The following is a 26,924-nucleotide window of genomic DNA, read 5'->3' as shown; positions in this document are numbered from 1 at the left end:
GTTTGGTGTAAACGCAAACACTTTTTACCTACTATAAGCAAACACTATTAGTACTATTAAAACACTATTAATTTCGTGTTGTAAGAATTGTCCTTACAGCACTTTCATTACTGTCGCGTTTAAAACACTGACAGCCCAAAACCCGCGCTTTGGATTAGTCCGATTCTAACACCTGACACCTGGATCGTGTCAGCTCTGAAATGTGCCAAGGAATAGGTTAGAAAGGACGAATATAAAAGGTTAGAAAGGACGAATATAAAAGGTTAGAAAGGACGAATATAAAAGGTTAGAAAAGACTCACCGTTCCGACACCGTGCCTGTAGAAATAGGACAGGGAGCGCGTGCCTGCGCGCGCGACTGTGAGTTGTGCGTGTGTGAGTGTGTGTGTGTGTGTGTGTGTGTGTGTGTGTGTGTGTGTGTGTGTGTGTGTGTGTGTGTGTGTGTGTTCTGAAGCTGCTTGGGAGCATTTCCACCTTGTGAGGGTTTAACTGCAGGTAGGACGCACTGAGAGCTCGCACCCTGCTGGCAGCTTTATTTGCGCCTTGGTGTAAAATGACCCGCACTGTTGAACAGTTTTGCAACAATTTCTCTCTCAAACAGAAGGAATTCTTCTGTTCTCTCAGTCTACTGATTTTTATTTATTTGTTTGTTTGTCTGTTTATTGATGATTATTTATTTCCTATAAAATAAACAAGCCTAGCCACCTCGCGTATGATATCAATTAGTCATAATTTTTCCTTACATTAATAATGATAAGTGATTATATTTCTTTACATAATTAACCATTGAGCTTAAGCATTTGACCTAAATCGATACACTCCTTGGTCACGTGTGCCGCTATCCTACTTCAAATGCTCCTTTGTACATTTTCGTGTATGCAGCTTCCTCCAAAACCTCTAGCTTGGAATTGTGAGAGCTAAACACTGAACACTTGAATAAGTGTTCACTATAGCAGTGTTAGAGCATTTATAGCATGTAATGAACACTTGTACTGTATAAGTGCACTATAGCAGTGTTAGAGCATTTATAGCATGTAATGAACACTTGTACTGTATAAGTGCACTATAGCAGTGTTAGAGCATTTATAGCATGTTATGAACACTTTTATAAGTACACTATAGCAGTGTTAGAGCATTTATAGCATGTTATGAACACATGTATAAGTGCACTATAGCAGTGTTAGAGCATTTATAGCATGTTATGAACACATGTATAAGTGCACTATAGCAGTGTTAGAGCATTTATAGCATGTTATGAACACTTTTATAAGTACACTATAGCAGTGTTAGAGCATTTATAGCATGTTATGAACACTTTTATAAGTACACTATAGCAGTGTTAGAGCATTTATAGCATGTAATGAACACTTGTACTGTATAAGTACACTACAGCAGTGTTAGAGCATTTATAGCATGTAATGAACACTTGTACTGTATAAGTGCACTATATCAGTGTTAGAGCATTTATAGCATGTTATGAACACATATATAAGTGCACTATAGCAGTGTTAGAGCATTTATAGCATGTTATGAACACATGTATAAGTGCACTATAGCAGTGTTAGAGCATTTATAGCATGTTATGAACACTTTTATAAGTGCACTATAGCAGTGTTATAACATTTATAGCATGTTATGAACACATTTATAAGTACACTACAGCAGTGTTAGAGCATTTATAGCATGTTATGAACAGTTTTATAAGTACACTATAGCAATGTTAGAGCATTTATAGCATGTTATGAACACTTTTATAAGTGCACTATAAGAGTGTTATAACATTTATAGCATGTTATAAACACTTTTATAAGTACACTACAGCAGTGTTAGAGCATTTATAGCATGTTATGAACACTTTTATAAGTACACTATAGCAGTGTTAGAGCATTTATAGCATGTTATGAACACTTTTATAAGTACACTATAGCAGTGTTAGAGCATTTATAGCATGTTATGAACACTTTTATAAGTGCACTATAGCAGTGTTATAACATTTATAGCATGTTATGAACACTTTTATAAGTACACTACAGCAGTGTTAGAGCATTTTTAGCATGTTATGAACACTTTTATAAGTACACTATAGCAGTTAGAGCATTTATAGCATGTTATGAACACTTTTATACGTGCACTATAGCAGTGTTAGAGCATTTTTAGCATGTTATGAACACTTTTATAAGTACACTACAGCAGTGTTAGAGCATTTATAGCATGTTATGAACACTTTTAGAAGTGTTAGAACATTTATAGCATGTTAAGAACACTTTTATAAGTGCACTATAGCAGTGTTATAACATTTATAGCATGTTATAAACACTTTTATAAGTACACTACAGCAGTGTTAGAGCATTTATAGCATGTTATGAAGACTTTTATAAGTGCGCTATACCAGTGTTAGAGCATTTTAGTGCCGTACTATGAGATTACATACAGCTCAGGGCTTCTTTTCTCTTCATTAGTATGTATACAGCGCCCTCTACTGACACAATTTAGAATGTGCCAGACAAATTATTGGGGTTATTATTTATATTAGGGGTTTTCAATCGTATCCGCACAGGACCAGTGTGGTTTTCAGGTTTTCATTACAAACAAATTGGAGGAAACTTGATTGGATACGAAGGTGATCTGATTAAAAATTGTACTCAGGTGTGGCTTCTGCTTAGTTGGAATGAAAACCTGCAGCCACTGTCCTTTGTCTGTAATATTACAAACTGATTCATGACTGAATATAGAAAACAAATACAAAATTGCAAGACATTTGTATTATGTATTACTTTTTTTTTTTACATTACACAACATTTTTACACTTTCAAAAAGTGACCATTAGTGAAATTCACTCTTTCACCTGAGTAACAAACTCATTAGTTTGTAGGGGGAATAAATGTTCAGTGGGTTTTATAAGGTACAACCCGAGATCCTCAACCAGTGAGACTGTTTATTGACAGGAAATAATTAAAAACCTACTGAGACTGATTTTATTCATTATTATTTAGATTTAGGGTCTAAACTACACAAAGAGCAAAAACAGTGCCACCTGCCTTGTCCACCAAAACGTGCCTTTGACTGCACTAAGTTGGCTTTTAGAGTTATTTAAACAACTCCACTGAAATAATAGTAAGACTGTATAAGAATGAGATGTGTATTGTACCAAGTTCAAAACAGCTGCCAGAATCTCTTCAGCTCTTTCAGACACGTTTGCAGTGCCAACATGCAGCTTTTATTATGCATGCTGGTGGTGATAAGCATCACCTGTACTAGCCCAGGAACACTAACCATTATAGTGTATATGTATTGCCATGTAACAGCTCCAGGGTCCCTGATTTGATCCTGGGCTTGGTTAACTGTTTGTGCATGGATTTGTGGTTTCCTCCTACCTCCTGATATCACGTAGGTGGATTGGCTATGATAATCTGCCCTTAGATTCACTTGTGTGTGAACATGTGCATGGACTAGGGGCCAATCCAGAGAGAATTCTCCCACTTCACACTCAGTGTTTCCAAGATAATCTGTAGATCCACTGCAACACTGACCAGGATGAAGTGGTTGCTCCGTGAGTGGGAGTTTTTATTAGTGTCTATTTCATTTCCAGATGCTCTGTTCCAGATATCATGTGTTCCTGTTCAGGCTGTGCTAGAAAGAAAAAAAAAGGGGGGGGGGGGGCTTATGTACTTATAAAAGTGTTCATAGCATGCTATAAATGCTCTAGCATTGCTATAGTGTACTTATAAAAGTGTTCATAACATGCTATAAATGCTCTAACACTGGTATAGTGTACTTATGAAAGTGTTCATAACGTGCTATAAATGCCCTAACATTGCTATAGTGCACTTTTAAAAGTGTTCATAACGTGCTATAAATGCCCTAACACCGCTATAGTGCACTTATAAAATTGTTCATAACGTGCTATAAATGCCCTAACACCGCTATAGTGTACTTCTTAAAGTGTTCATAACATGCTATAAATGCTCTAGCATTGCTATCGTGTACTTATAAAAGTGTTCATAACATGCTATAAATGCTCTAGCATTGCTATCGTGTACTTATAAAAGTGTTCATAACATGCTATAAATTCTCTAACACTGCTATAATGCACTTATAAAAGTGTTCATAACATGCTATACATGCTCAAACATTGCTATAGTGCACTTATAAGAATCTTGAACAGGAAAATGAGAGTCTGGTATAAGAACACATGTAGTAAAGGGGACTTTTCTGAATGAATCAGCTCTTTGGGGAAAAAAAACCCCAGGTACTTGATTTCACCAAGTTAAAAACGTTTATATGTTTATATATGATATGTTTATATGTTATATGTTTATAAACAGCCCTCTCACACAGGCTCCATGCAATGGATCAACTTCTTGCCTGTTTTTTTTTTCTAACGTCCCAGAAAGAATAACGCACTGTGAGAAAAGGGGTGTCTCAAAGGAACAAAGGTCAATATTCAACAACAACAGACTCGTTGATATATATTTATAACAATCTTTGCTACAACGTACGACGTTTCATACGATAAATCTCGGTTTAGATGATTTTTCCCCCACGCCTAAGTTTCACGGTGTTATAACCCCGAGCTCCACCTCCCCTCCCTGTAATCTGTGAAATGGTTTGGCCCTGGGGTTACAGGAAGTTGTAGCAGCTGCCATGTTGAGCTGCTTTGTTGTAGATTTCTTGTAGGTTTTCCAGCAGGGTTTTTTTTTTAAAGTGTGGCGATGGAGCCGAGCTGGAGTACCTTCTTGTTTCAGGTAAGGAGTCTCTCTTGGATGCTTTGTAAACGAAACGAATGCACGAGCATAGATTTAACCCTCTAAGCTTTGTGAGTTTTTGAGTGAGATTTTGGAAATATAGCTTTAAAAGCAGAGCAAAATCCAAGCAAAACAATGGTGCATCAGATCCCAGGCTTCCAGCTGTGAGGACGTGCATGGCGCTGGAGGAACGTCGCTTTCTTATTATACACGTTATTGTTTATTGTTTGAAGATCTTGCTGATGTTTAGCACTTTTTTTTTTCTTTTTTTTTTGAACGTGGCTTAGTTGAGACATTAAATGAGAAATCTGGGATCATAAACGCATCCAAAGCAGCAGGGATCTCAGACCTCGCCTTCTAATCAGTAGGTTTTTTTCGCTTGATTAGTTTTGTTAGATAAACATCAGATTCATTCAGCAAAACTGCAGATATAGGTGGGATGAGTCGGGGTCGGTGAGTCGGAATCGGTGAGTCGGCGCGAATCAGGCTGCTGAATCCAAACAAGTTGGGAACAAGTTTTCCCATGAATTCACTACAGTGCAAACCCCGGGATCCGGGATTTTAAACGAAGAGCGGGTTTGAAGGCCGGGTTTTGTTTTAACGTTGTAGTTTTGTGTGTGTGTGTGTGACGCGTTCACTTGTTTCCATTAGTTCGCGAACCGATTCACCTGAGTCGGAACACTGCTACTGTGTCGTACTGCTGATTTATAAAGTTCATGAAAACGACGTACTTCATTGATTTAACCTCAAAGGCGCACTTGTTCATTGTCTACGGATTGTTCCGTGTATTAAACATGGAATATATATTAATTAAAATAAAAAAGTCCTCCAAACGAGCCACAAGCTAGCATGAGTCTGCTTTTCTTCACTATTTTCTTACAAATATACATTTTTTTTGTTTTCATTTCTTAAGCCATCTAACTCACCTTTTGCTGTCTCATACTCACCCACAAAATCTTGTATTTTAATGCCTTTTCCGCCCTCGTTGTAGCTCAAATACGTATTTTAAACAGTTTTTTATTTAACTTTGATTGCGACCGTTATTTTCAAAATGTCTCGTGAGATGATGGGGGGGGGGTTGCACGTGCAACTACTCAGTATAACTTTTTTTTTTAAAACTGAGGTAATATAACGGTCGATTTTATTAGTACATAACGGTCGTAACTTATTTGTCTAAAATGCTTTATTTACATATTTATGTAATAAAAGTGTTTAAAAACAACCCTTTTTACATAAAGTGTTATATTATTACGTTAATTAACGAGATTATCGACATGCATGAAATAACTACAGCATTTTTTTTGTTAACAATTTAGCTAACTAGTTTGGGGGGTGTGTGTGTGTGTGTGTGTGTGTGTGTGTGTGTGTGTGTGTGTGTGTGTGTGTGTGTGTGTGTTAGTATCTAGATAAATGTAAGTCCTATGTAACTTGAGTGTATGCAATGTGGCCAAGCCCGCTACAAGCTAATCAGTTAACAGTTACTTTATTCCACTGTTGTGTAGTTTATATGGTAACAATCAACGTTTTGGCTAAATAAATCGTGTTTGTGTTTACACAATACAAAGCCTACATGTTAGCTAAATGTTGAGTTTAGTTTTGTTTTTAGACACTGGTTTTGAACTAACTTCAAGTCATGGACTAATGGTTAGAGAGTCTGACTTGTAATCCTAAGGGTGTGGGTTCGAGTCTCGCACCGAACCCCACAACTGCTCTCCGGGTGCTGCAGCATAAATGGCTGCCCACTGCTCCGGGTGTGTGTTCAGTGTGTGTGTTCACTGCTGTGTGTGTGCACTTTGGATGGGTCAAATGCAGAGAACGAATTCTGAGTATGGGTCACCATTCTTAGCCGTATGTCACGTCACTTTTTTTTTTTTTTTAAACTTATCTTTAAATGTTGCTTGAGTTTTGCTGGAAGTTTAATTCACGTACAATAACTTTTGGTTATTACTGATAATTTACCAATGAATCTGTGGAACCGTAAACCATATTGTTCATGTTTTATTAACTTGTATTGGCCATGTTCAACAAACGTTACATATTGGATGAGAATTAGGAAATGAATCATTTAAATTTAGGGAAATTGGTGGGAAAGTATAAATGATTGGTGGGAAAGTTTTTAACGTCCAATCCAAGACTTTGGTTCCACTATCTGGTTACCCAGAAGAGGACGTGTTTCCTTTTGAGTCTGGTTCTTTTCATGGTTTCTTTTGTCATGTTGTCTCAGCATTGTTGTTTTTTCTTTCCACTATCACCTCCAGCTCGTTCATCTACACAATTTCTTTCAACATGTTTTGTGGGACTATCTGTTGTTAAAAGCACAATTCCAATTCGATAATGTGTGTCTGCTGTTCCACAACATAAAAAGTACACATTCTTTAATACATAATATGCTAGAATTAAACGTTACCGGATTTTTTTGTTCTACTAGAGAGAATGATCAACTTTGGAGGTATATCAGTAACTCTGCTTCCTTTTGAGTCCTCGATGCATTGCCCCATTGTTGATTTATTTTAAAAGCGCTACTCAATTGTGTAACATTGTGCTGCTGCTGTTTTATTAACCATAGCCTACAGTATCTTAAAATAATTGTCCGGGTTTTTTGTTTTTGTTGTTAACAGGAAACTCCATTAAATCCAATCCAGCATTTCTTATCTCATTATATGATCTGGTCTTGAGTCTGGAGTTAGTGATGCACAGGAATAGAATTTTCCAAAGATGCTTTAAGGATCCCTGCCAAGACTGACTCACAGGGTACTTACTGTCCTTGATCCAGTTTATTTTTTACTTTAGGAAAGCACGTTAGGAAATCAAGCCCTGTGTTACGTGCCTGGCATTGTTTTCAGCTCTTGCCATGTGCGAAGTGAAGAAGCAGCTAAGCTGCTCGTTGTGGTCATGCCACTGATTACTTTAACTTTGGCCTCTTGGAGATGGTTGCCAGCAAATGTGAAAAGATTTTATTTTGCCGGTACAGCATGTATCTTTTGGCATTATAGCAGAGAAATCCCAAGCTTCTTTTAAGCTAGTGGCAAACTAGCTGGTACAGAATATGAAATAGAGAGCAGGGCATAATATACATTTTACACAGAATAACCTTATTGGGTGTCCACAAAGATGAACCAGTTAAAGCTCTGCTCTATAGCGCATGCCTGTGCATGCTTTCTTCTTTTTCGTCGTCGTCTTCGTCTACGTCTATTCCCTCATGCATGCTCTCCCTCATGCACACTTTGAACAGTGAATCTGATTATAGAAGTTCAAATGCATATCCCGAGGCCATGCTTCTTATTTAGATCCTCTCAGCTTTGAAGTAGACGCTGTAATCGAGGTTGGTTTGCACTACTGTATTCAACCACCATGGTGAGGAAGTGCACCTGGTACCTACTAATTAGCGCAAGGCGATTTTTGGTTAGTGGCAAACTCCCAACAAAACCCAGGATCAAGCAACCATGGAGGTTTCCGTCTGAGAGCTGAACGGCGTTGCAACGAGGCAAGAGAACCTGGCTGCACTTGGGGTCCTGCTGTGGGAGTAAAAGTTCAGGGGTTAATGCTACTGTGCACATTCACTTCAGCAGACGCTGCCGTCTTGCTCAACTCATGATTGCTTGTTAGGGTGAAGAATGAGTATTTTATTGACTTCTGGGGAAGTTGTTACGAAGATAAGGATGGTTTAAATATTTCAAGACTTAAAGATTAAAGCTTGCCAACCTCCAAGAGATCATAAGAATGCATGTTCTGTGTGGTATTGGATCACGACACAGTATCGTGATAAAGCGGATCAGGTTTTATATCAGCTGGATATCATTTCCAAGTAACTTGAATGTGTTTTAAAAGAAGATTCAGTAACGATGCACGTGTACCGTCTCGGTACGTTTCCTACTACTTGAATAGGAACTTGTGATCAGTAGCTGATGAACAGTGCATTGGTGCACATCTGGAGTTTTCTGGAGAAGAGAAGAGGAGAATGAGAGTAAGGGAGAGAGAGAGAGAGGGAATGAATTTCATTCGGTGGCCCTTTCATGTGAACGGTGGTGTGCGACAGCCATTGTGCGAGTGCTAAGAGAGTGGAAGTACATGTAATCCCTTTATTACTCAGCTGAAGTGAAGCGAGGAGGGAGAGCCGAGCTGGCCCGGTTAGCGTGACAAACCCACAACTACCAGCATCATGTGATCCATGCTTTTCTCTCTCACTCTCAGGCTATGGTCTCGTTTCTATAGTAACAACTTGCACAGGAAAGTATATGACGTTTTGCTAAACGAAAACTGTTGCCATCAGACGTGTCAAGGGAATGGCATTCTGCCTAAACATTCATATTCACGATATTAAACATGACCAAAAATGGATAACACGTAAGCTGATACAACGGCATTTGATTGCTATTACGCTAGCTATCTTATAGCTCCACCTAGTGATACAACAGCGTTTTGTTTTTGTTTTCCCCAGACGTGGTTAAAATTCAACCAGGCAGAAAAGATCCTTCACCGAAGGGGAAAGGACGCCTGACTTGCTCGAGATAGCGCTTAACTTTGAATTATTTTAATTTGAACGTTTTTCTTTTTGCTCTCAATTCTAGCCATCACTGAAATTCTATGTTTTCTGTCTGTCTGCTAGAATTTTCTTGTTAGCATTATTAGCATCTCTGGCTTTATCTGAGGAATGACGCACAGACGCACCTGTTTTTCAATCTTCTTGTGGCTTGGACGCTTTCCATCATCCCCTGGTTTTTACACACCTGCATTTCCTTCTCCACCTCTATTCGCTGTCGGATGTCACTCAGGCATCGGAGCGACGAGGAAGGAACGTGTACAATCTTGTTTCTGAGAAGAATATGGCCTTTGATAGAAGGCATGAAAAAAGCTGCTGGTCATAGGCCAGCTTTAGTCACTGAGCAGGAAGGAGGCAATTAATGAGTCAGACATCAAAATAACATTTATTCAACATGAGCTCATGCGGGTAAAACTCCACGAAAGTGTGAGAAAGTTGCTACAAATCTAACTTGCTGTCTTAATAGGCAAACTGTACAGTTTGCTCTTTTTCACTCAGAAGGCAGCTTTTGTCGAGTGTTTTCTTTTTTTTTTTTTCCTCCCCTCCATTCCACTTTTCTCTTGTTTCCTTTCAAATTCAAATGTACACAAGTTTTGCTCAAAAATGAATTAGCATGTGCTGCAGCTTTCGGTCTAGCCCCTATTGTCAAGGAGAAGCTTTTATTAAAAAAAAAATCCTGCTGCTTCGCGAGCTCAGCTCCGTCTAGGACGTTTTTTTACGTTGGAGTGACCTCAGCCTTCAGAGCTGATTTGGATCAAATCTGTCAGAGCGGCGTGAAGGCAAAGCAAGCTGCAGTCATTGCAACTCTGTCTGCAACACACCCCTTTCCACACACACACACACACATCTGATATGATGTGCATAACTTGTCTAACATTTTTCCGTCATGACTGAGGGCTTTGCACATTCCTTTTTCCTCTTCATCGCTGCAGGTTTTTTTTTTCTTTCATGCTAGCTTCAGGAGGCGAAGGAACGACTTTATTTATAGCTGCTCTAACCTTTGCTCTAACCTAATAGGCGACAAATTGTTACACGATCGAATGTAACTCTAAATGGATAAAAAAAATAAAAGCATGCACCAAATCGCTGCCACTGGCAACCTTGGCTCGAGGAACATAACACTTTTGGACATTCTGATATAGGAAAATAATCAAATATTCTTTTCCTGTAACCGCATACCCTGTTATATTTCTATCCCTTGTGTACATGGTGTTCTTGAGTAGCTCAGAAAGGACATCTGGACCATCGTCATCAGCCGTCACTTATCGCGCCGTTTGTTTCTCAAGCTTATTAATATGAAGTAAAAGTCTGTCGTGTAACCGTAGACTGGCTCATGCATTTAGTAGCCCGGTATTGCCCAGGCAGGTGTAGAGACAGTAGGGCGGTATGGGGTGATGAATCCCTCCTCCCTCCCTTTCTCTTCACCGCACTATACACAAGTTCCCAGGTTCCCCTGCATCTGTGAGCCAGGCTTCAGCGTCTCACCGAGGGGTGTGTATGGAGAAATGCAGCGCCTCTGACCATGAATAGAGGAACCAAATCAGCGGAGACTCTCGTACAAAGACCTCCCGCTGGGTCCTGAGTGCATCACTGCGCGGATTTGGGGGGGAAAGCAACAATAGAGCAGATGAAATAAGGAGGAGAATGTTAGGGGAATTCATTTTTCTTCTCTTTCTCTGTCGTCTTTTCTCTCCCCCTCCTTTTCCTTCGTCGCCGTCTCTGTCGGATGGATGGCTGAACCCGAATGCTAAGGGTCAGGTGTTTAACCCTAGGCTTTGCCGCTCGCGGAAGAGAGCGCGCGTCTTAATTGCAGCGCTCTGCTTTCCCAGCATACTCTGATGTAACCAGTATATGTTATATACTTTATACCACTGGGAGACAAAGTTGTTGTTGTGGGGGGGATCATGTGCCCGTGTTGGGAGCCCTTCTGTCTTCCTGTCATTTGGAAAGCTACCCTTACCGTTTTAAAGGAATATGACAGATGTCCCTTTCAGACAAAACACTCTTTTGATCAAACTTTGATTTGTCTTTTTAAACTTCGCTTCAACACACTGACCAACAAGAGGCAGCTTTACGTCTCACGTGTCTCCAGTATAAAATAAAGATTGTTTGTTTATTGTGTCCGAGAGGCCGTTATCCAGCGGCTGTGACCATAATGCCGATTAAGAAGCGATTGTTCGTGTGGATGGACCCTGATGTGTGCTGGTCCTCGCTCATTTGGGATGCTCCATTGAACAACAATAGCATGAGGAGCTCAGCGTTCGCTCCCTCCGGCGCCGTCCCCTCCCCACTATTGTGCCGACACGTCGTCTGCAGTCATAATAATTATTATAATTATTCCTTTTATTTACATACCGCCTTTCTCACACACCAGCTTGCGTTACAGTTACGGTGGAAAAACAGTCAAGAAGACTAATACGATATAATTGTAGCTTCTCAAGGTAGGTTCTCTGCAGGGTGTCGAAAGAAAACCCTGAGACGTAAAAATCTGGCGGGAAAAAGTCCCCCTGCGGCATGACTACAGCTGGAAAATTACCCCCAACGTTTGACATGATATCTGGCCTATATACTTACTTGGATTTGCAGGATATGTTTAAATACATGGCAAGGGATGTAAGGTAACGGCTAACTAGCTAACTAACTCATTTCTGATTCGTTGATGCTAGTTAGAAGTAGAATCACACCACCGCTAACCATGAGCTAGCTTGGTAGTAAGCAACGATTGGCCATGTTCTTAGGCAGAAAACGGGTATGTTTTTTTAGTGCACAGACCTTCAAATCCTAGCGCAAGTGTTTGTTTAATTCACTGTAGCTTCAGGAAGACTCGTTTAAGGTTCCCTCGTAAGCTGTTCTCTAACGAGACACGTCCATGTCTAATACAACAGACTTGTACACTGTTCTTTATAAACCTTCACCTCCCATAGACCTGTACTGCAAGGGATGTGTTGTGTTCAGGGGTCTGAGCTTGTACTAGTACTATAGCTAGCAATATGCTAACATCTTTTTACCTCACGGTGCACTCTAGAATTGTTCAGAGTCAACATTGTTGTAAAGAAATTCCAGACTTCAGATGCTTTATTTACTAAAACGTGTCTGAAACTGAGTTTGATTAATAGGATCATTGTTTAGCTTTTACGTGTCGGTTAATCGGGTGAAGTGTGTGTGTGTGTGTTTGTGTGTGTGGCCTTGACTCAGAGCTTGGACAAGTTCATTCTCATTAATGACATTTCATCGTTGAACGTTTAAATGCTAGAATGTCGGTGTGCAGCTATTATATTGTTTTATACCCGTTTGAATTCTCGAATCTGGTCGTTTTTATAACAGCATTTTGAACAGTGCAGAATCACAGGGTTCTAGCTTATCCCATCTATAGTAACGGCTCATTCGCAGGAAATTTATAATATACTGAGTTAAGATTGCGTTATTTAGAAATAATCTTACATCGTGGTGACGTGACGAAGGAGTCTCCGGTGTCAGTGGTGTTACAGGCGGTGTGTGTTTGTGTTTAGAAGGAACGACTGTTTTAAAGCTACTACAAAATAAAAGATAACTGAAAGTTATCAACTTCCACGATGAATAAACGCTGCTTGCGTTGATAAATTGTGGTGGTTCGAGATAAACACTTCAGGATGTGTTCTGGAGGGTAAGCAGTATGTTTATTGTGTGTGTGTGTTTTTGTTTTTTTTTTTCCCCCTTTCCTTTATATATTCTTTCATATAACCGCACAGTGTGAACCATACCATGGAACCGAATGTGTGTTGTGGTCAGGACGCTCACAGAACAATCTGACACGCCGCACTCTGGTTGTTCAGATGAATCACTGCGTTTACGTGATCCTTCCCACAGAACCTTGGTCAAAAGCATCATGAGCAGATTTTGCCTTACGAACATCATGGTTTCTGTGACCACAATGCACCGTGACCTGGAGTCCTTAAGGCTTCTATGATTATTAGACGAGACAGCCTGTGTGTTCTGGGTTTAAGCTTGCAGCTTGCGTCGAGGAGGAATGTACAGCTTGGCTCGGCTGCGGTTGTGGCCTGTGGTTCTCCGATGTCGGCCTCACGCAGGTTTTCCCTTTGGCCGTGTAATCAGAAGCACACTGCAGGCCACACAGTGACCGGGGCAGTGCTGAGATGGACGTTTCTCCCCCCCTCTCTTTCACTGCTACCATAAACAGACCTCTCCACTTTTGGGTCAAAAAGGCCTCGGCCTTAATTTCCTCCAGCCGCAGATCTTTTCCTCCCCCAATGCCCGAGGGCAGATAACTTGCTCCAGAGCGTCTCACCTTGGTCTCGACATTTTCGTGCTGAACTCCTTTTCGCCAGAGGCAGCCTTGGCGCGAAGCCTCAGTCCACATGAGTGAGCTAGCGTTGGGGTCACATGACCTGCCGTGGCATTATAGCAGGATGGATCTGTTTACGCTGGATGGATTTAGAAGCTCCAGTGGCACCAGGTTGTTTTTAAGACGTCCGGATTTTGTTTTCGCCCCTCACCCATCGGGTTTGCCCCTTCCCATAGGTCCTGCGGTCGTTCCTCGGTTCACCAGCAGTCTGGTGATTCAACCGCTTGAGTCAGTCGTGAGAATTCCCAGACTTTATCCAAAATGCGTCACATCTGTGTTTGTGCAACTGATCTGAACAGAGAGATCTAACTCGGTGCTCTGAGTTAAAGGACATTCACTGTGGACTGTCCTCGTAATAAAGACTTTTCACTCATTGTCTCAAATTGTATATAAATGTTAACGGAATTCGATTGAAATGAATCAGCCGCCTTTTTTTCCCCCCGCCGTCTCGCTTATTCTCTCGCTCGCTCATTCACTCTTTTGCTCACTTTCTCCCTTACTCATTCACACACTCCCTCACATCGAGCTGCGATCCAGCAGGTGGGAAGCAGACAGAGTGGCTTGTATTTAATCTCTAAAGGCTCTCTCTCTCTCGCTCTCTCTCTCTCTCTCTCTCTCTCTTTCTTTCTTTTTGGCTCATTCACTTTTGCTCACTCATTCACACACTTTCCCTCCGGCTGGTCCGCTCTGTTCGTTTCCCACCTTTGAGAATCGCTGCTCGGAGCCGCGTGTGTTTAATCCCAGATTGCTTTTCGAGCACAATAGACCACATCGTGCCGTTCTCCACTGTGCTTTATTTAAAGACTCGCTTCACACAAAACACAAAATGGAAAGAGAGATCAGGTAGGCGACATCTACACAACGTGACAAGACGGCGAGCTCGGGGTCGTAATCGGTACCGAGCACTGATGATGCTTTGTCGTTCGAATAGAAGAAGAAGAAGAACGAGGCATTTATTATCGCCACATATACATTACAGCACAGTGGAATTCTTTTCCTCACATACCCCATCTGAGGAGGTTGAGTGCAGGGGCAGCTATGATACAGTGCCTCTGGAGCAGGGAGGGTTGAGGGCCTTGCTCAAGGGCCCAGCAGTGGTGGGCATTGAACTTTGATCCTCCTATCAACAACCCAGAGCCCTAACCAGTTTTGCCACCACTGCCCCAACCCATAGTCGCCTTGGTGCCACTGAACTGCCCTTATTCCTGCATGTCACACATTGTTTAAGCGTCACTTTTCACAATAACCCTCACAACTGAGACGGCTATATCATCCTTATTTTAATTTGAACCCTTTATCCACATAAACTAAATATTAACCAATATTATTGATTAAAACAACAAACTTCATTGATTGACTAATGACAAATGAACGAGACACGAGCCAACAAAACCATGGGGTAGATTCCACACATCCCTGGAATATGTAGTGAGGAATATCAATCTTTTTAGGAAGAACGATGTTCCTCACTACGTAGAAGAAATATCTCGCAGTCGTTCACTTGTGATGCTGCTATCTGATGAAATAAAACCATACACCAATACTCTCCCTCGTCCCCTGCGGACGTGGGTGCGGTCCCCCGTAAGAGGGAGTATAACCACCAGGAAAGAAAAGCTTCCTCGTAGGTTAAAGGTGATCAGTGAGAAGAACTGTAATTGATATGACTTCGGGGTAAAACGGCGCCGACCTTTTCCTGAACACACGGCGTCAGCAGCATTTAAAGTTTGTCACCTGTGAGAGGTCGTGTTTAGTCTGCGCTTGTTAGCCGAGCCGATCCTGAAACATAAACCATGCATGATTCATTTCCTGTCTGGCTACTTGGTGTGCGTGTGTGTGTGTGTGTGTGTGTGTGTGTGTGTGTGTGTGTGTGAAGCCGATTACCAAACAGAATGAGGCCTTTGTAAAGGAAGTCCCCATGAGCAGAACCCGAGCATCTTATTATGCTTTGAATAAAGTTTGGTGGCACGTGGGGGAACCTGGGGTTCATGTTTTCCTCACTGCCCTTCATCATTTTTCCTTCTGTCAGCATGTTCTGCTGCTCCACAGCTTCTTGTTGCACCGATGACTCATTTCCTTTCAGAAATGTCCAAGACGTGGCTCATGTAGTTTTATTATGCATGTGCCAAACATCTGATGATGTTAATAATGTATTTAAAAAAAAAGATATTTTGTTCATAATGGCTGGGAGAAAAATAGCAGTTATACATCGTCAGTATTTATATTAAAGCCCCTCTTTGTTTTGCCTCCAGCATGCCAATGATGCCCTGCACCACCAGCACCAAGTGGGTCCGAACAGCCTGCTGCCGCTGCTTAACGCCAGCAATGAGCCACAGGACCAGAAGCCCATCATGCCCATCCCGCTGGACCAGAAGCCCCCGGTGAGCTCTGCTGACCTCCTCAAGGACAGCATGGGCAGCGGGACTGGCGCTGGCGGAGGGGGCCATGGTGGCGGAGGGGGCCATGGTGGAGGAGGAGGCCATGGTGGTGGTGGAGGAGGCATCATGCCCATAGTGAAGAAAGAACCCAAATCCAAAACGCCATTCATCTGTGGCTACTGCAACAAGGCCTTCCGAGACAGCTACCACCTGCGACGGCACGAGTCGTGTCACACCGGGGTCAAGATGGTGTCACGACCGAAAAAGACAGCGCAGACGACGGCGCCCACCATGGTGCCATTGCTCTCAAGCATGACGCGAGAAAACAACGCTAACCCCTCGTACATCCTCACTACAGCCGCCACCTCGGCCTCGGGGATTATGGTCCCGACCTCCACGGTTGCCGGGTGCCAGCCAAGCGTGCCTAAAAAGCCGGCCAAGCCTGTGAAGAAGAACCACGGGTGCGAGATGTGTGGCAAGGCCTTCCGTGATGTCTACCACTTGAACAGGCACAAGCTGTCTCATTCGGACGAGAAGCCGTTCGAGTGCCCGATCTGCCAGCAGCGATTCAAGAGGAAAGACCGCATGACGTATCACGTGCGCTCGCACGACGGTGGTGTGCACAAGCCCTACGTTTGCTCTGTCTGCGGAAAGGGCTTCTCCAGGTAACGCCACCCAGTCTCTATGCTAAACAAAACCGAATCTGCTTAGAGACTCGACCGTCACTGTCAAGTTTTGATCACATTGTCTCAATATAAATGTTGAGGGAAAAAAAAATAGAAAGAAAGACAGAAAATTCCAGAAGTTTCCAGGTTCTGCTGTTAGCTCCATAGCTTTCAGACTATATTTTCTGTTTAGTTCGTTTATAGCTAAATAGCTTTCAGGATATTCTGGCTTGTTATCTATGTGTTTTTTTTTTTAAGGGTGGTGTTACTTCTGTTAAAGCAGACTTCTTGTCTATCTTCAGAAATCTTATCAGCTAGCTAATTGGTTAGATACTGTTGTTGTTTTTCTGTCTACTGCTAATTCATGACTTTTATAAGTACACAGTATATTCATTACAAGTCATATAGAAGCCTGGAGTGATTTTAAAATAATTACAACAATTTTTTCCAAATGGTTTCTTTTAGCTACAGTTCAGACGCATGAGAGTTTGTAAGCTAGCTAGAGTGGTTTTGTTCTCTTGCCAGCTCTACTTTTTCCTCACTTATGTTATCATGCTAGCAGCTAATCCTAAAATAAATTAGTTTAGTGTGTATGTGAGAGAGAGTGTGTGTATTTGAGAGGGAGAGAGAGTGTGTATGTGAGAGAGTTGAATGTGAGAGGGAGAGAAAGAGAGTGTATGTGAGCGGGAGAGAGAGAGAGGGAGCGAGTGTGTGCGAGAGGGAGCGAGTGTGTGCGAGAGGGAGCGAGTGTGTGCGAGAGGGAGCGAGTGTGTGCGAGAGGGAGCGAGTGTGTGCGAGAGGGAGCGAGTGTGTGCGAGAGGGAGCGAGTGTGTGCGCGAGAGGGAGCGCGAGTGTGTGCGCGAGAGGGAGCGCGAGTGTGTGCGCGAGAGGGAGCGCGAGTGTGTGCGCGAGAGGGAGCGCGAGTGTGTGCGCGAGAGGGAGCGCGAGTGTGCGCGAGAGGGAGCGCGAGTGCGCGCGAGAGGGAGCGCGAGTGTGCGCGCGAGAGGGAGCGCGAGTGTGCGCGCGAGAGGGAGCGCGAGTGTGCGCGCGAGAGGGAGCGCGAGTGTGCGCGCGAGAGGGAGCGCGAGTGTGCGCGCGAGAGGGAGCGAGTGTGTGCGAGAGGGAGCGAGTGTGTGCGAGAGGGAGCGAGTGTGTGCGCGAGAGGGAGCGAGTGTGTGCGCGAGAGGGAGCGAGTGTGTGCGCGAGAGGGAGCGCGAGTGTGTGCGCGAGAGGGAGCGCGAGTGTGTGCGCGAGAGGGAGCGCGAGTGTGTGCGCGAGAGGGAGCGCGAGTGTGTGCGCGAGAGGGAGCGCGAGTGTGTGCGCGAGAGGGAGCGCGAGTGTGTGCGCGAGAGGGAGCGCGAGTGTGTGCGCGAGAGGGAGCGCGAGTGTGTGCGCGAGAGGGAGCGCGAGTGTGTGCGCGAGAGGGAGCGCGAGTGTGTGCGCGAGTGTGCGCGCGAGAGGGAGCGCGAGTGTGCGCGCGAGAGGGAGCGCGAGTGTGCGCGCGAGAGGGAGCGCGAGTGTGCGCGCGAGAGGGAGCGCGAGGGAGCGCGAGAGGGAGCGCGAGAGGGAGGGAGTGCGAGAGGGAGCGCGAGTGCGCGCGAGAGGGAGCGCGAGAGGGAGGGAGCGCGAGAGGGAGCGCGAGAGGGAGGGAGCGCGAGAGGGAGCGCGAGAGGGAGGGAGCGCGAGAGGGAGCGCGAGAGGGAGGGAGCGCGAGAGGGAGCGAGTGTGCGCGCGAGAGGGAGCGAGTGTGCGCGCGAGAGGGAGCGAGTGTGCGCGCGAGAGGGAGCGAGTGTGCGCGCGAGAGGGAGCGAGTGTGCGCGCGAGAGGGAGCGAGAGTGTGTGCGTGTGTGTTTGAGAGGGAGAGAGAGAGTGTGCGTGTGTGTTTGAGAGGGAGAGAGAGAGTGTGCGTGTGTGTTTGAGAGGGAGAGAGTGTGTGCGTGTGTGTTTGAGAGGGAGAGAGAGTGTGTGTGTATTTGAGAGGGAGAGAGAGTGTGTGTGTATTTGAGAGGGAGAGAGAGTGTGTGTGTATTTGAGAGGGAGGGAGTGAGTGTGTATGGGAGTGAATGGGAGAGGGGGAGCGAGTGTCTGTGAGTGTATGGGAGAGGGGGAGAGAGTGTATGGGAGAGGGAGTGTGTGTATGGGAGAGGGAGAGAGAGAGTGTATGTGAGAGGGAGAGAGAGAGAGTGTATGTGAGAGGGAGAGAGAGAGAGTGTATGTGAGAGGGAGAGAGAGTGTGTGTGTGTGTGTGTGTGTGTGTGTGTGTGTGTGTGTGTGTGTGTGTGTGTGTTTGGTGGCCTAATCCAGCAGAATGGGATGATGTCAGTGGTTTTTAATACTCTGTTGTGAGATACGTGTACAAAGACGTAGCCTGCTCCACCATCTGCTCCTCCATATGACGTTAACATTGTCTAGCTCCCGCTGATTTATCTCTGCAGCCGGCTGATTTATAACCACAGTGAATAGTTGTGACTGGCTGCTTTTGTGCGCCTCAGCACGCGGCGGGCCCTACCATCACGGCTCGGGGGGGAGGGGCCGAGGCTGGCTGCTTTGATTCCCCAAGATTCATTCAGCCTACTGATGCATTCCCAGGAGATTTGGGGAAAAGAAAAAGGGGGGTTGTAATAAAAAACTCCGCTGACACACGAGTCTGGGATTTCCTCTTGCTCACCACCACCATAGTCCCTGTAGATGTGCGACTGTGGCTGCTTTAACAGCACGCCGCATCACTCCTCTATTTCCAGGCAGCGTGCGTCAGAAGCCCCCACCCCCCCGTCCCGTTCCAGCTCACGGCACTGCGTGACTAATAATCTCAGGATTAATTTCAGGGTGAGCAATGCGAGTCGAGAAGAAAGGGAGCCGTTTTTAGCACGCCAACTGTTCAGTAGCACTCGAGCGGTCCTCGTAGGACGTTTTCGAGCCATAACACGGAGCTTGTCGGCTCAGAAATCCTCACGATAATAGCAGCCCGGCGGTCTGGGGTCAGAGAGCAGCAACAGGAGGCTGTTTCTTTCTTTATTTCTGTAGTTATTTAAAAGTATCTAGCACATGTTTTCACTCTGACCGATAACGAGCGGCACCGGGGGGAGGGACACGGATCGGGCGGCCGTTCCGGTTCAGCGCACCCTCGGAGAGATCCCACTTAAACCCTAGTTTACAGAGTTGTAGACGTCATACAAACAAAAAAAACAATGTACTTTCAGATTTGTTTTAGCCGTACGAGGTTGAAGACCTCAGCTAGGATTTCACAGAATAGATCTGTCTGTTCTATCTGATGACCACATTGACTTCCTTCCTGTTTTTCTTTTTTCCCCCTCCTCAGGCCTGATCATCTCAGCTGCCACGTCAAACACGTGCATTCCTCAGAGAGACCCTTTAAATGCCAAGTAACGGTATGACCTCAGCATCATCTCAACACTCACACTCACCCACGTAGACTGTATAGTAAAGAGAAATGCTTGTAGAAGTCAGAATACGTTTTACAGATGGGGGACGGATAAAAGAAAAACAGGGCTTGTTTTTATGCTCTTGGTGGAAGGGGAGCCTTTATTTTTGCTCCAAGGCTTTTCTCCATCCGTCCCATCGGAAGCAATGCATTAGTGCAAGTCGATGCAAAGTTCCTCCGAGTGAGCGCCTTATTCCTACTGAGAACTTTTTTTTTTTAAATCCTGGTGGGTGTGGTCTCCTCCAGGTTGACTCCGCCCACATCCACAGGGCCTGAATGCCGACCGAATGATTTGATGACGATGAGTCAGACGCCTTAGCCTTCACTCTCACCAGGTTTTAACCGGTTTAAATAGCTGTAGGAGATTTTGGAGCGATGTGTGTTTTTTGAGTCGCTCTACATCACGTCGTCGGTGTATTTCGCACCGGTGCTGTACGGCGCACTCTAGGTCATATACAGATGGGTAAACGCTTGGTTTCCATTAAGTAGGAAATGGATTGGACCACGGTCCTTTTTTTTTTTTTTTTTTAATGTCATCTGAAGAGGCTTTTCTTCACTTCTCCAGGCCTGCACATCAGCGTTCGCCACCAAAGACAGACTGCGCTCTCACATGATCCGTCACGAGGGCAAGGTCACGTGCAACATCTGCGGCAAGATGCTCAGCGCAGCTTACATCACCAGTCACTTAAAGACGCACGGCCAGACCAACTTCAACAACTCCTGCAACAAAGGTACGTGTGCCGCCTTTTCCAGTGCAGCGTAGCGCGTCCCGGCGCCGGAGAGCCAGGGGTCGGCTGATCAGTGGCGACTCCAGTAGAGCTGCTGGGCCATATGACCATACGGTGCACTTTTATTAGACTCTCACCAGGGTCCTTGGATTGGTTCATACCACATCCTTGTCATTTTTTTTTTCCTTCCTGATTTTCCACAATGATCACTGGAATGTTTTTTTGGTCATATGCCCCTGATGATAAATCCTACTGATCAGCCGTCCTGATACGAGGTATATCAGGTAGTGAACTCTAAACTTCTACTAATCTTCACCTCATCCTGACATAGCTTAGTTTCCATCTTATTCCAGTTGTGTGTTTTCTACAGAGTCTGTGTTTTCTTCTTCCGAAACTGTCCTCTCGGCTCGGCGGTGACCATCGTGTCCGTGTAGTTTCTGGTGTCTCGATTAATCGCGTTAAACTCGGCGAGGTCTTCACCGTAGCCGGGCCAGTTGTTCTCCCAGGACCCGAGCTGTATGTGGGACAGGCTTCAGACCGGTGATGGTTCATCATGCACACTTCATTTTGGCTAATCCTCTACTTTGGATTATCTGTTTGTTCGAGTGAGGTTAAGTCTCCGCTCTGTGTTGACCTTTAGGGCGTCGACGATGCCGGAGCCGAAGAAGCGAAGGCCTGCGTGTATTCGCTGCCGTACAAAAAGGCACGAACGTGTAACTGTAAACTGGAACGACGAATCCTCCACGTCACGCAATAATCATTACACGCACTTTGACCGAGGACAAAATATAAAAAACTTTTTTTTTTTAAAAATTGTTTGTTTTTTGTGGCCAAAAATGCATTTTCGCCTCAAATTTTCAAATTTTATTTTATTTTATTTTATTTTTTTTGGTAATTTTTAGTTTGTTTTTTTTTGTTTGTTTTTACTTCTCAATTTTGTACAATTGCACACACAGGATTCTTCTTTTAGACTCCTCCCAGTGAAGCCTCGTGTGTAATGACTTTCTATGAGATCTGTACACGAGAACGGAAGGCCTGCGTCACGCGACAGGGACCTCTTGTAAGGACGTTCTTTATATCTACGATATTAGAAACGAATGGAACACCATCTGGGTTCAATTTCTGTTCCAGACGAAGGAATATCAGAAGATCCCCAGGAGTTGATAGTGAACTTGCTAATAATGCACATCTGTGTTCATTCATAACTCCGTTCGTCTTCTCCTTCGGATATGAGCGAAGGGTAAATAAAAAAAAGTGCTCTTGTGCTCGTCAGCCTTGGAAATGCAACCAGATTTCGTAGCCAGTGTGAAGTTGGAGTTTTTTTGTTGTCCGCTTGTTGTGACCAATCAGACTCGAGAATTCGGACGTCTTCGTGACTCGACGGTTCACTGGAACCGTAACTCGTCTTTTGTAAGGGGTCTCCAGCGTCGGGGATTTGAGAGAGAAAGACAGAGCGGAGCTGAAAAGAAGCTGGTGATGGAACGACCCGCTGTCGCTCCTGTAAGCAATAACAGGAAGTGACATCGTGAGCGAGAACTGTAAACAGACTCCTCTGAGGGAGGGTGTGGGGTTTTCCTCTCCAGGTTGCTTTGAATCTTGTGTTGAGGACCAGGAATGTAGATAAATGTAGATCTTATGGTGACTCGTGATGATGTGCTTCGATCTTGCTGAGCTCCAGGCTCGTGTTACACGCTCGCCTTGACTAAAATAGGACCTTCTCGGCAGCGTGTGTAAGTTTAGCTGGCAGTAAATCGCTAATACCTGTCCACAGTCTCCCCGGCGGTTACGCTAATTGGTTGTTGCGGTGGATCGGTGTGATGAGAACCACACGACTTCCTGTCACGCTGTCAGACAGTATCCCAGTAGTCAGTTTCCAGTTAGTGACGCATCAGTGTTCTAAGTTTCCCCTCGTTATACGTACGTATGTCGTATCGCCGCTAGCTCTCTCAACGCACGCTGAGCCACTTTAAATGAAAAAAAAAAACAAAAAACAAAAAACACCACTCCGGGCCCGTGCCTGGTGGAGTGTGTGATGTGAGGTGGAGCGTGACGTCACCGAGACTCCCACCACCCGCTGCTGTGGCCACTTGGCCATCGTAACACTCTGTGTCTGTATTTCTGAATAGGAGACTGGCAGTGGAACTCGTCAGGGCTGCATAAAGGTAAACACGGAGATTCCTATCATGATGATGATGATGATGATTTTTATTTGTATGATGTATTTCTCTCGTCCAGGTCGACTATGTCACTCACACACACACACACACACACACACAAACTACAGACACAGCAGATGGACATTGGATTTTAAAACATAAGACATAACGTTGGTTTATCTGTAAAGGACCTTCACTGAGTCTGATTTCAGAGATGAAGATGAAATGGAGGTTGATTTATTATGTAGAGGGAATAATGTTACAAAGCACTTGTACATCTCATTGTTCCTGAACTGACTCTTATTATTATTATTATTATTATTATTATTATTATTATTATTATTATTATTATTATTATTATAAGACAAACACTACTTATTGACACGTCTGGACTCGATTCTTTACATATGATGGATTGTGTTTATATGATGCTCAGGGGAAGCGATTGACGTCTGTCTCGATCGTCTGTCTCGTTCTTGTTATTCCAGACAACTCCGACGTGTGCCACTCGGGCTCGGTTACGCCCGTCACGGTGTCTGCGCCCGCCACCACGCCGATGAGCCGCACCAACGCCAGCACGGCCGTGACCATCGGCGCCCAGATGAACCTGAGCACCACGGTGAACATCACCTCAGCGCCGGTGAGCCTACAGCACCCGGTCACCATCACCGGCCCGGTTAACATCGCCTCGGTCAACATCCCGGCCACGGCGTCACACATGAACATCGCCCACCCGGTCGCCATCACCACGCCCATGCCCATGAACATCGGCACGCCGCTCAACATCGCCATGCGGTCCATGGAGAGCATGCCCTTCCTCTCGCAGGTCCTGCCCTCCTCGCCCCCGTGGTGAACCGCGTCCGAAGCTTCATTAACCCGATTCGCCGAACCAGCTGACTCCGCCCCCTTCCCTCAGCCAGCGAGTGTTTACTCTGCTCTTGTGGCACGGTCCTACAGCCACATCACAAGCAGCGCTGCAACCATGATGGAGTTTTCTCCCCAGTTTCTGTGAAGGATTTCTTCCCTACTCTGAGCACGCAGACCTCGCGCCGAGGTTCATCACAGACAAACGCAATAAGTGCTAATTGTTTTTAAAAAAAATAATAATAATAATAATTATATTATTTTTTTTCTATCCCAGAACATTGGGATTTCATTTTTACATTGTTTAGCTGTAGCCTTCTAATCAGTATTTAATTTTTTTTTTTTTATTATTATTTTTTTTTTATGTTTAAGATGAGTTGTAAAGGGATAAAGGCTTTGTAAAGGTTTTACAGAGAGACGACTTGCTGATTTATCACTCGAGGTACAGTAACTGAATTTTATTGTACACTTGCGTACGCTGGTGTTTGTGTTTTTAACCAACTACACTTGTGAATTATTATTTTTTTCTTTTTCTTCTTCCTTGGACGGCGGTGTTCCCGGCACTGACTCATGACTGTTATTTTCTTCCCGCTCTGTTTATTAAGGACGGCTGGGTGTGCTTTGTTTACTCGAGCGTCAGCAGTTAGGGGTGTTTTTTTTGTTGTTGTTTTTTTAAATCAGGAACAGATCGAGGAAAGATTGTTGCACTGAAAGCTCATCCCTTGTGAACAACACCAGTATTATCAAAGATCAAACATGGGTTTCGGGTGAAGCCTGGACAGAAGCGGGCCGCTTTTGGGACTGACCCTCAAAAAGTTCAAGTTCACTTTGATTTGGAATGAATTTCTGTCGAAAGTCCAGTAGGTAGAGTTTTATACCGTTGTTTTTAATCTTACTATGAACTCGATTAGTTGTTGTGTTTTTTCCCCCTTTCCTTTCCACAAGGGCCCTGTTAGGAGGAATTTTCTGCTCAGGAAACCCAGTAAACTACTTTTCTATTTTATTTGAATAATAATTCCCAACATCATGAACTTTTTTTTTTTTTTGGCTTTGTTTTGTGTAAATATTTATTTTTCCACGGACCCTTTTCCCTCTTTATGGTGGAGGGGAAACTGAACAACTGCTCTCGCTGTCCATTTTGAATGGAACGCTTCCATTGGGGTCCTTGATGAGAATCCGGTGTCCTTGCGTCGCCTCGTGCACGAGTGCGGTTTGTAGCGCGCCCTCGTCGACTTTCCATCCACGTGCGTGTGTCTCGAGTGGCATTTAATAAAGCTATTTCCTGTATGCTGGATTCCTAATGAACTACTATGCTACTCGAACAAGCCTAGGTACTCGAGTTTAGTCTTAAAACTTTCCCGTGTTAGCCGTCTGTGGCGTCTCGCTGCTTCAGAAACGCCTTCACACACACACACACACACACACACACACACACACACACGTCGACTTGCTTAAGCCGGTCCGATACATCTTGGTCTGAAAATGTACTCGTTTTTTTTTTTTATCGTATCTTCCCATTTACAGGGAGGAACAAACAACCAATCAGATTGCGAGCTGTGGGCGGAGCCTCTAACCATTATTTACTATCTCACTGCAAGCAGAGTAAAAGTAATGAATTCCATCCTGTACAGGTGGACGGAATGTTTACGTTACCATGGCAATGTGGTGAATTTGAGGTGTTTTTTTGTTTGTGTTTGTTCCCAAACGGCGTCACATGTGAAACTGAGTCTAAATGCATCACCGACTGCTCCTGAAATGCGCTATGCTTCGCATTGCTGTGACGTCAGCATGGTTGCTAGGCAACAAATAGTGATTATTTGTTCTTCTGTTGATTGACGATGTCGTCGACGTCCGTGTGTGAGCAGGTGAAGCCGCTTGTCATCTCCGTATCAAGTCCGCCGAGGCCTTTAGGGATCTCCGGGTCATCCGGATTGAAACCATGGCGACGGAGTTTCCATTAAAGGGAAGTTAACCAGGGCGTGTTTACAAACGTGTAAGTGAGGAGAACATTTTTATTTAATTTATTTTGGCTCTCGGTTAGATTGTATTTGTATTCAGAAGCCTCGCTGCTCGAACACGCTTTATAAGAGACACGTGCGTCCGCTGTCCATCACTACGAGGGTTGGAGCCCTGCCAATGTGAGTCTAGGTACACTGTGTGAACCGCTAGCGGTGCACAGACTTGTCATTAGTATTTTTCTATTCTTCTGCATCTCGATCCTGGTCACTCAAGCGTGGGCCTGAAGTAAGCGCTGCAGAAACGACACTAATTTAGTGTTTTGTTTGGTTTTTCTTTTTTCCTTTAGATGTTTTTAATCAGTAGTGCAAAGTGTTCTCATCCTTCCTGTCGACACGTCACTGAACCATCCATACAGCAGCCAGGCTTTTATAGACTGTGTGTTTGTGTATAAATGCGGAATCTTGTGGGTCAAGTGTACAAAATCCTCTGCCTTAATCAGACTCTGTAAAGACGTTTGAGGGACATGAAGCAGCGGCACGTGCCTGAGTTCGTCCTGAAGTGGGCGCTGATATCGCGCGCAGGAGGAAATGCATTCACATGTCACCAAAAAAAAAAACAATAATGGATTCAACACATGCAGGTTCTCTCTGCTTTTAAAGACTTTTTTTTTTTTGTGTCGACACCCCCCCCCCCCCCTCAATTGTTGCCTCGTTTATTTGCCAAGTCCGCACCAGTTTGGAACTGAAGTGTGTGTCTGTGTCTGTGTGTGGGGTTGTCTCTGGGTGGGTGGGGGTTCTTGGGGGGGGGAATCTCTGGGTCTGTGTGTGGGGGGGGTGTCTCTGTGTGTGTGAGGGTCTCTGGGTCTGTGTGTGGAGGGGGGTCTGTGTGTGTGGAGGGGGGTCTGTGTGTGTGGGTCTCTGTGTGTGTGTGAGGGTCTCTGGGTCTGTGTGGGTGGAGGGGGGTCTCTGGGTTTTGTGTGTGTGGGTGGAGGGGGGGTCTCTGGGTCTGTGTGTGTGGAGGGGGGGTCTGGGTTTCGTGTGTGGGTCTCTGGGTCTGTGTGTGGAGGGGGTCTCTGGGTCTGTGTGTGTGGGGGTCTCTGGGTCTGTGTG

General features: G+C 44.6%; 2 protein-coding genes across 6 annotated transcripts in view; one reads left to right on the top strand and one right to left on the bottom strand.

The window, feature by feature from the left end:
• The window catches only part of myo18aa (myosin XVIIIAa), a 72,069-nt gene extending 66,355 nt beyond the window's left edge, over nucleotides 1-5,714 (bottom strand). For 2 of the 3 annotated variants that reach the window (XM_047805119.1, XM_047805127.1), the window contains exon 1: nucleotides 302-459. The gene's annotated coding sequence lies outside the window, so the exon portion shown is untranslated. Of the gene's footprint in view, nucleotides 1-301; nucleotides 460-5,691 lie in introns of those variants that run through there. The other variant, XM_047805120.1, reaches the window with a different exon arrangement.
• Nucleotides 4,588-26,498, top strand: vezf1a (vascular endothelial zinc finger 1a). Of its 3 annotated transcripts, none has more exons than XM_027158700.2 (6): nucleotides 4,588-4,744; nucleotides 15,876-16,666; nucleotides 19,986-20,055; nucleotides 20,674-20,839; nucleotides 22,963-22,998; nucleotides 23,481-26,498. In XM_027158700.2, exons 1-6 carry the CDS (start codon nucleotides 4,712-4,714, stop codon nucleotides 23,843-23,845), a joined length of 1,461 nt encoding a protein of 486 aa, XP_027014501.1. In that variant the 5' UTR covers nucleotides 4,588-4,711; the 3' UTR covers nucleotides 23,846-26,498. The 3 variants fall into 3 exon arrangements, with proteins under 3 accessions (XP_027014501.1, XP_027014502.1, XP_027014503.1); XM_027158702.2 differs by lacking the exon at nucleotides 4,588-4,744 and adding an exon at nucleotides 5,093-5,108; XM_027158701.2 differs by lacking the exon at nucleotides 22,963-22,998.
• Nucleotides 26,499-26,924: the final 426 nt, after the last annotated feature.

This window comes from Tachysurus fulvidraco, chromosome 20 (assembly GCF_022655615.1).
Source record: "Tachysurus fulvidraco isolate hzauxx_2018 chromosome 20, HZAU_PFXX_2.0, whole genome shotgun sequence".
NCBI classification, from domain to species: Eukaryota; Metazoa; Chordata; class Actinopteri; order Siluriformes; family Bagridae; genus Tachysurus; species Tachysurus fulvidraco.
This window is presented reverse-complemented; position numbering and strand designations above follow the sequence as displayed.

Excerpts from the sequence above, each read along its gene's own strand:
- vezf1a (XM_027158700.2), top strand. The coding sequence starts at position 4,712 with ATGGAGCCGAGCTGGAGTACCTTCTTGTTTCAG. Across the intron at positions 16,667-19,985 it reads TGCGGAAAGGGCTTCTCCAG|GCCTGATCATCTCAGCTGCC; the intron begins GTAACGCCACCC and ends CCCCCTCCTCAG. Across the intron at positions 22,999-23,480 it reads CTCGTCAGGGCTGCATAAAG|ACAACTCCGACGTGTGCCAC; the intron begins GTAAACACGGAG and ends TTGTTATTCCAG.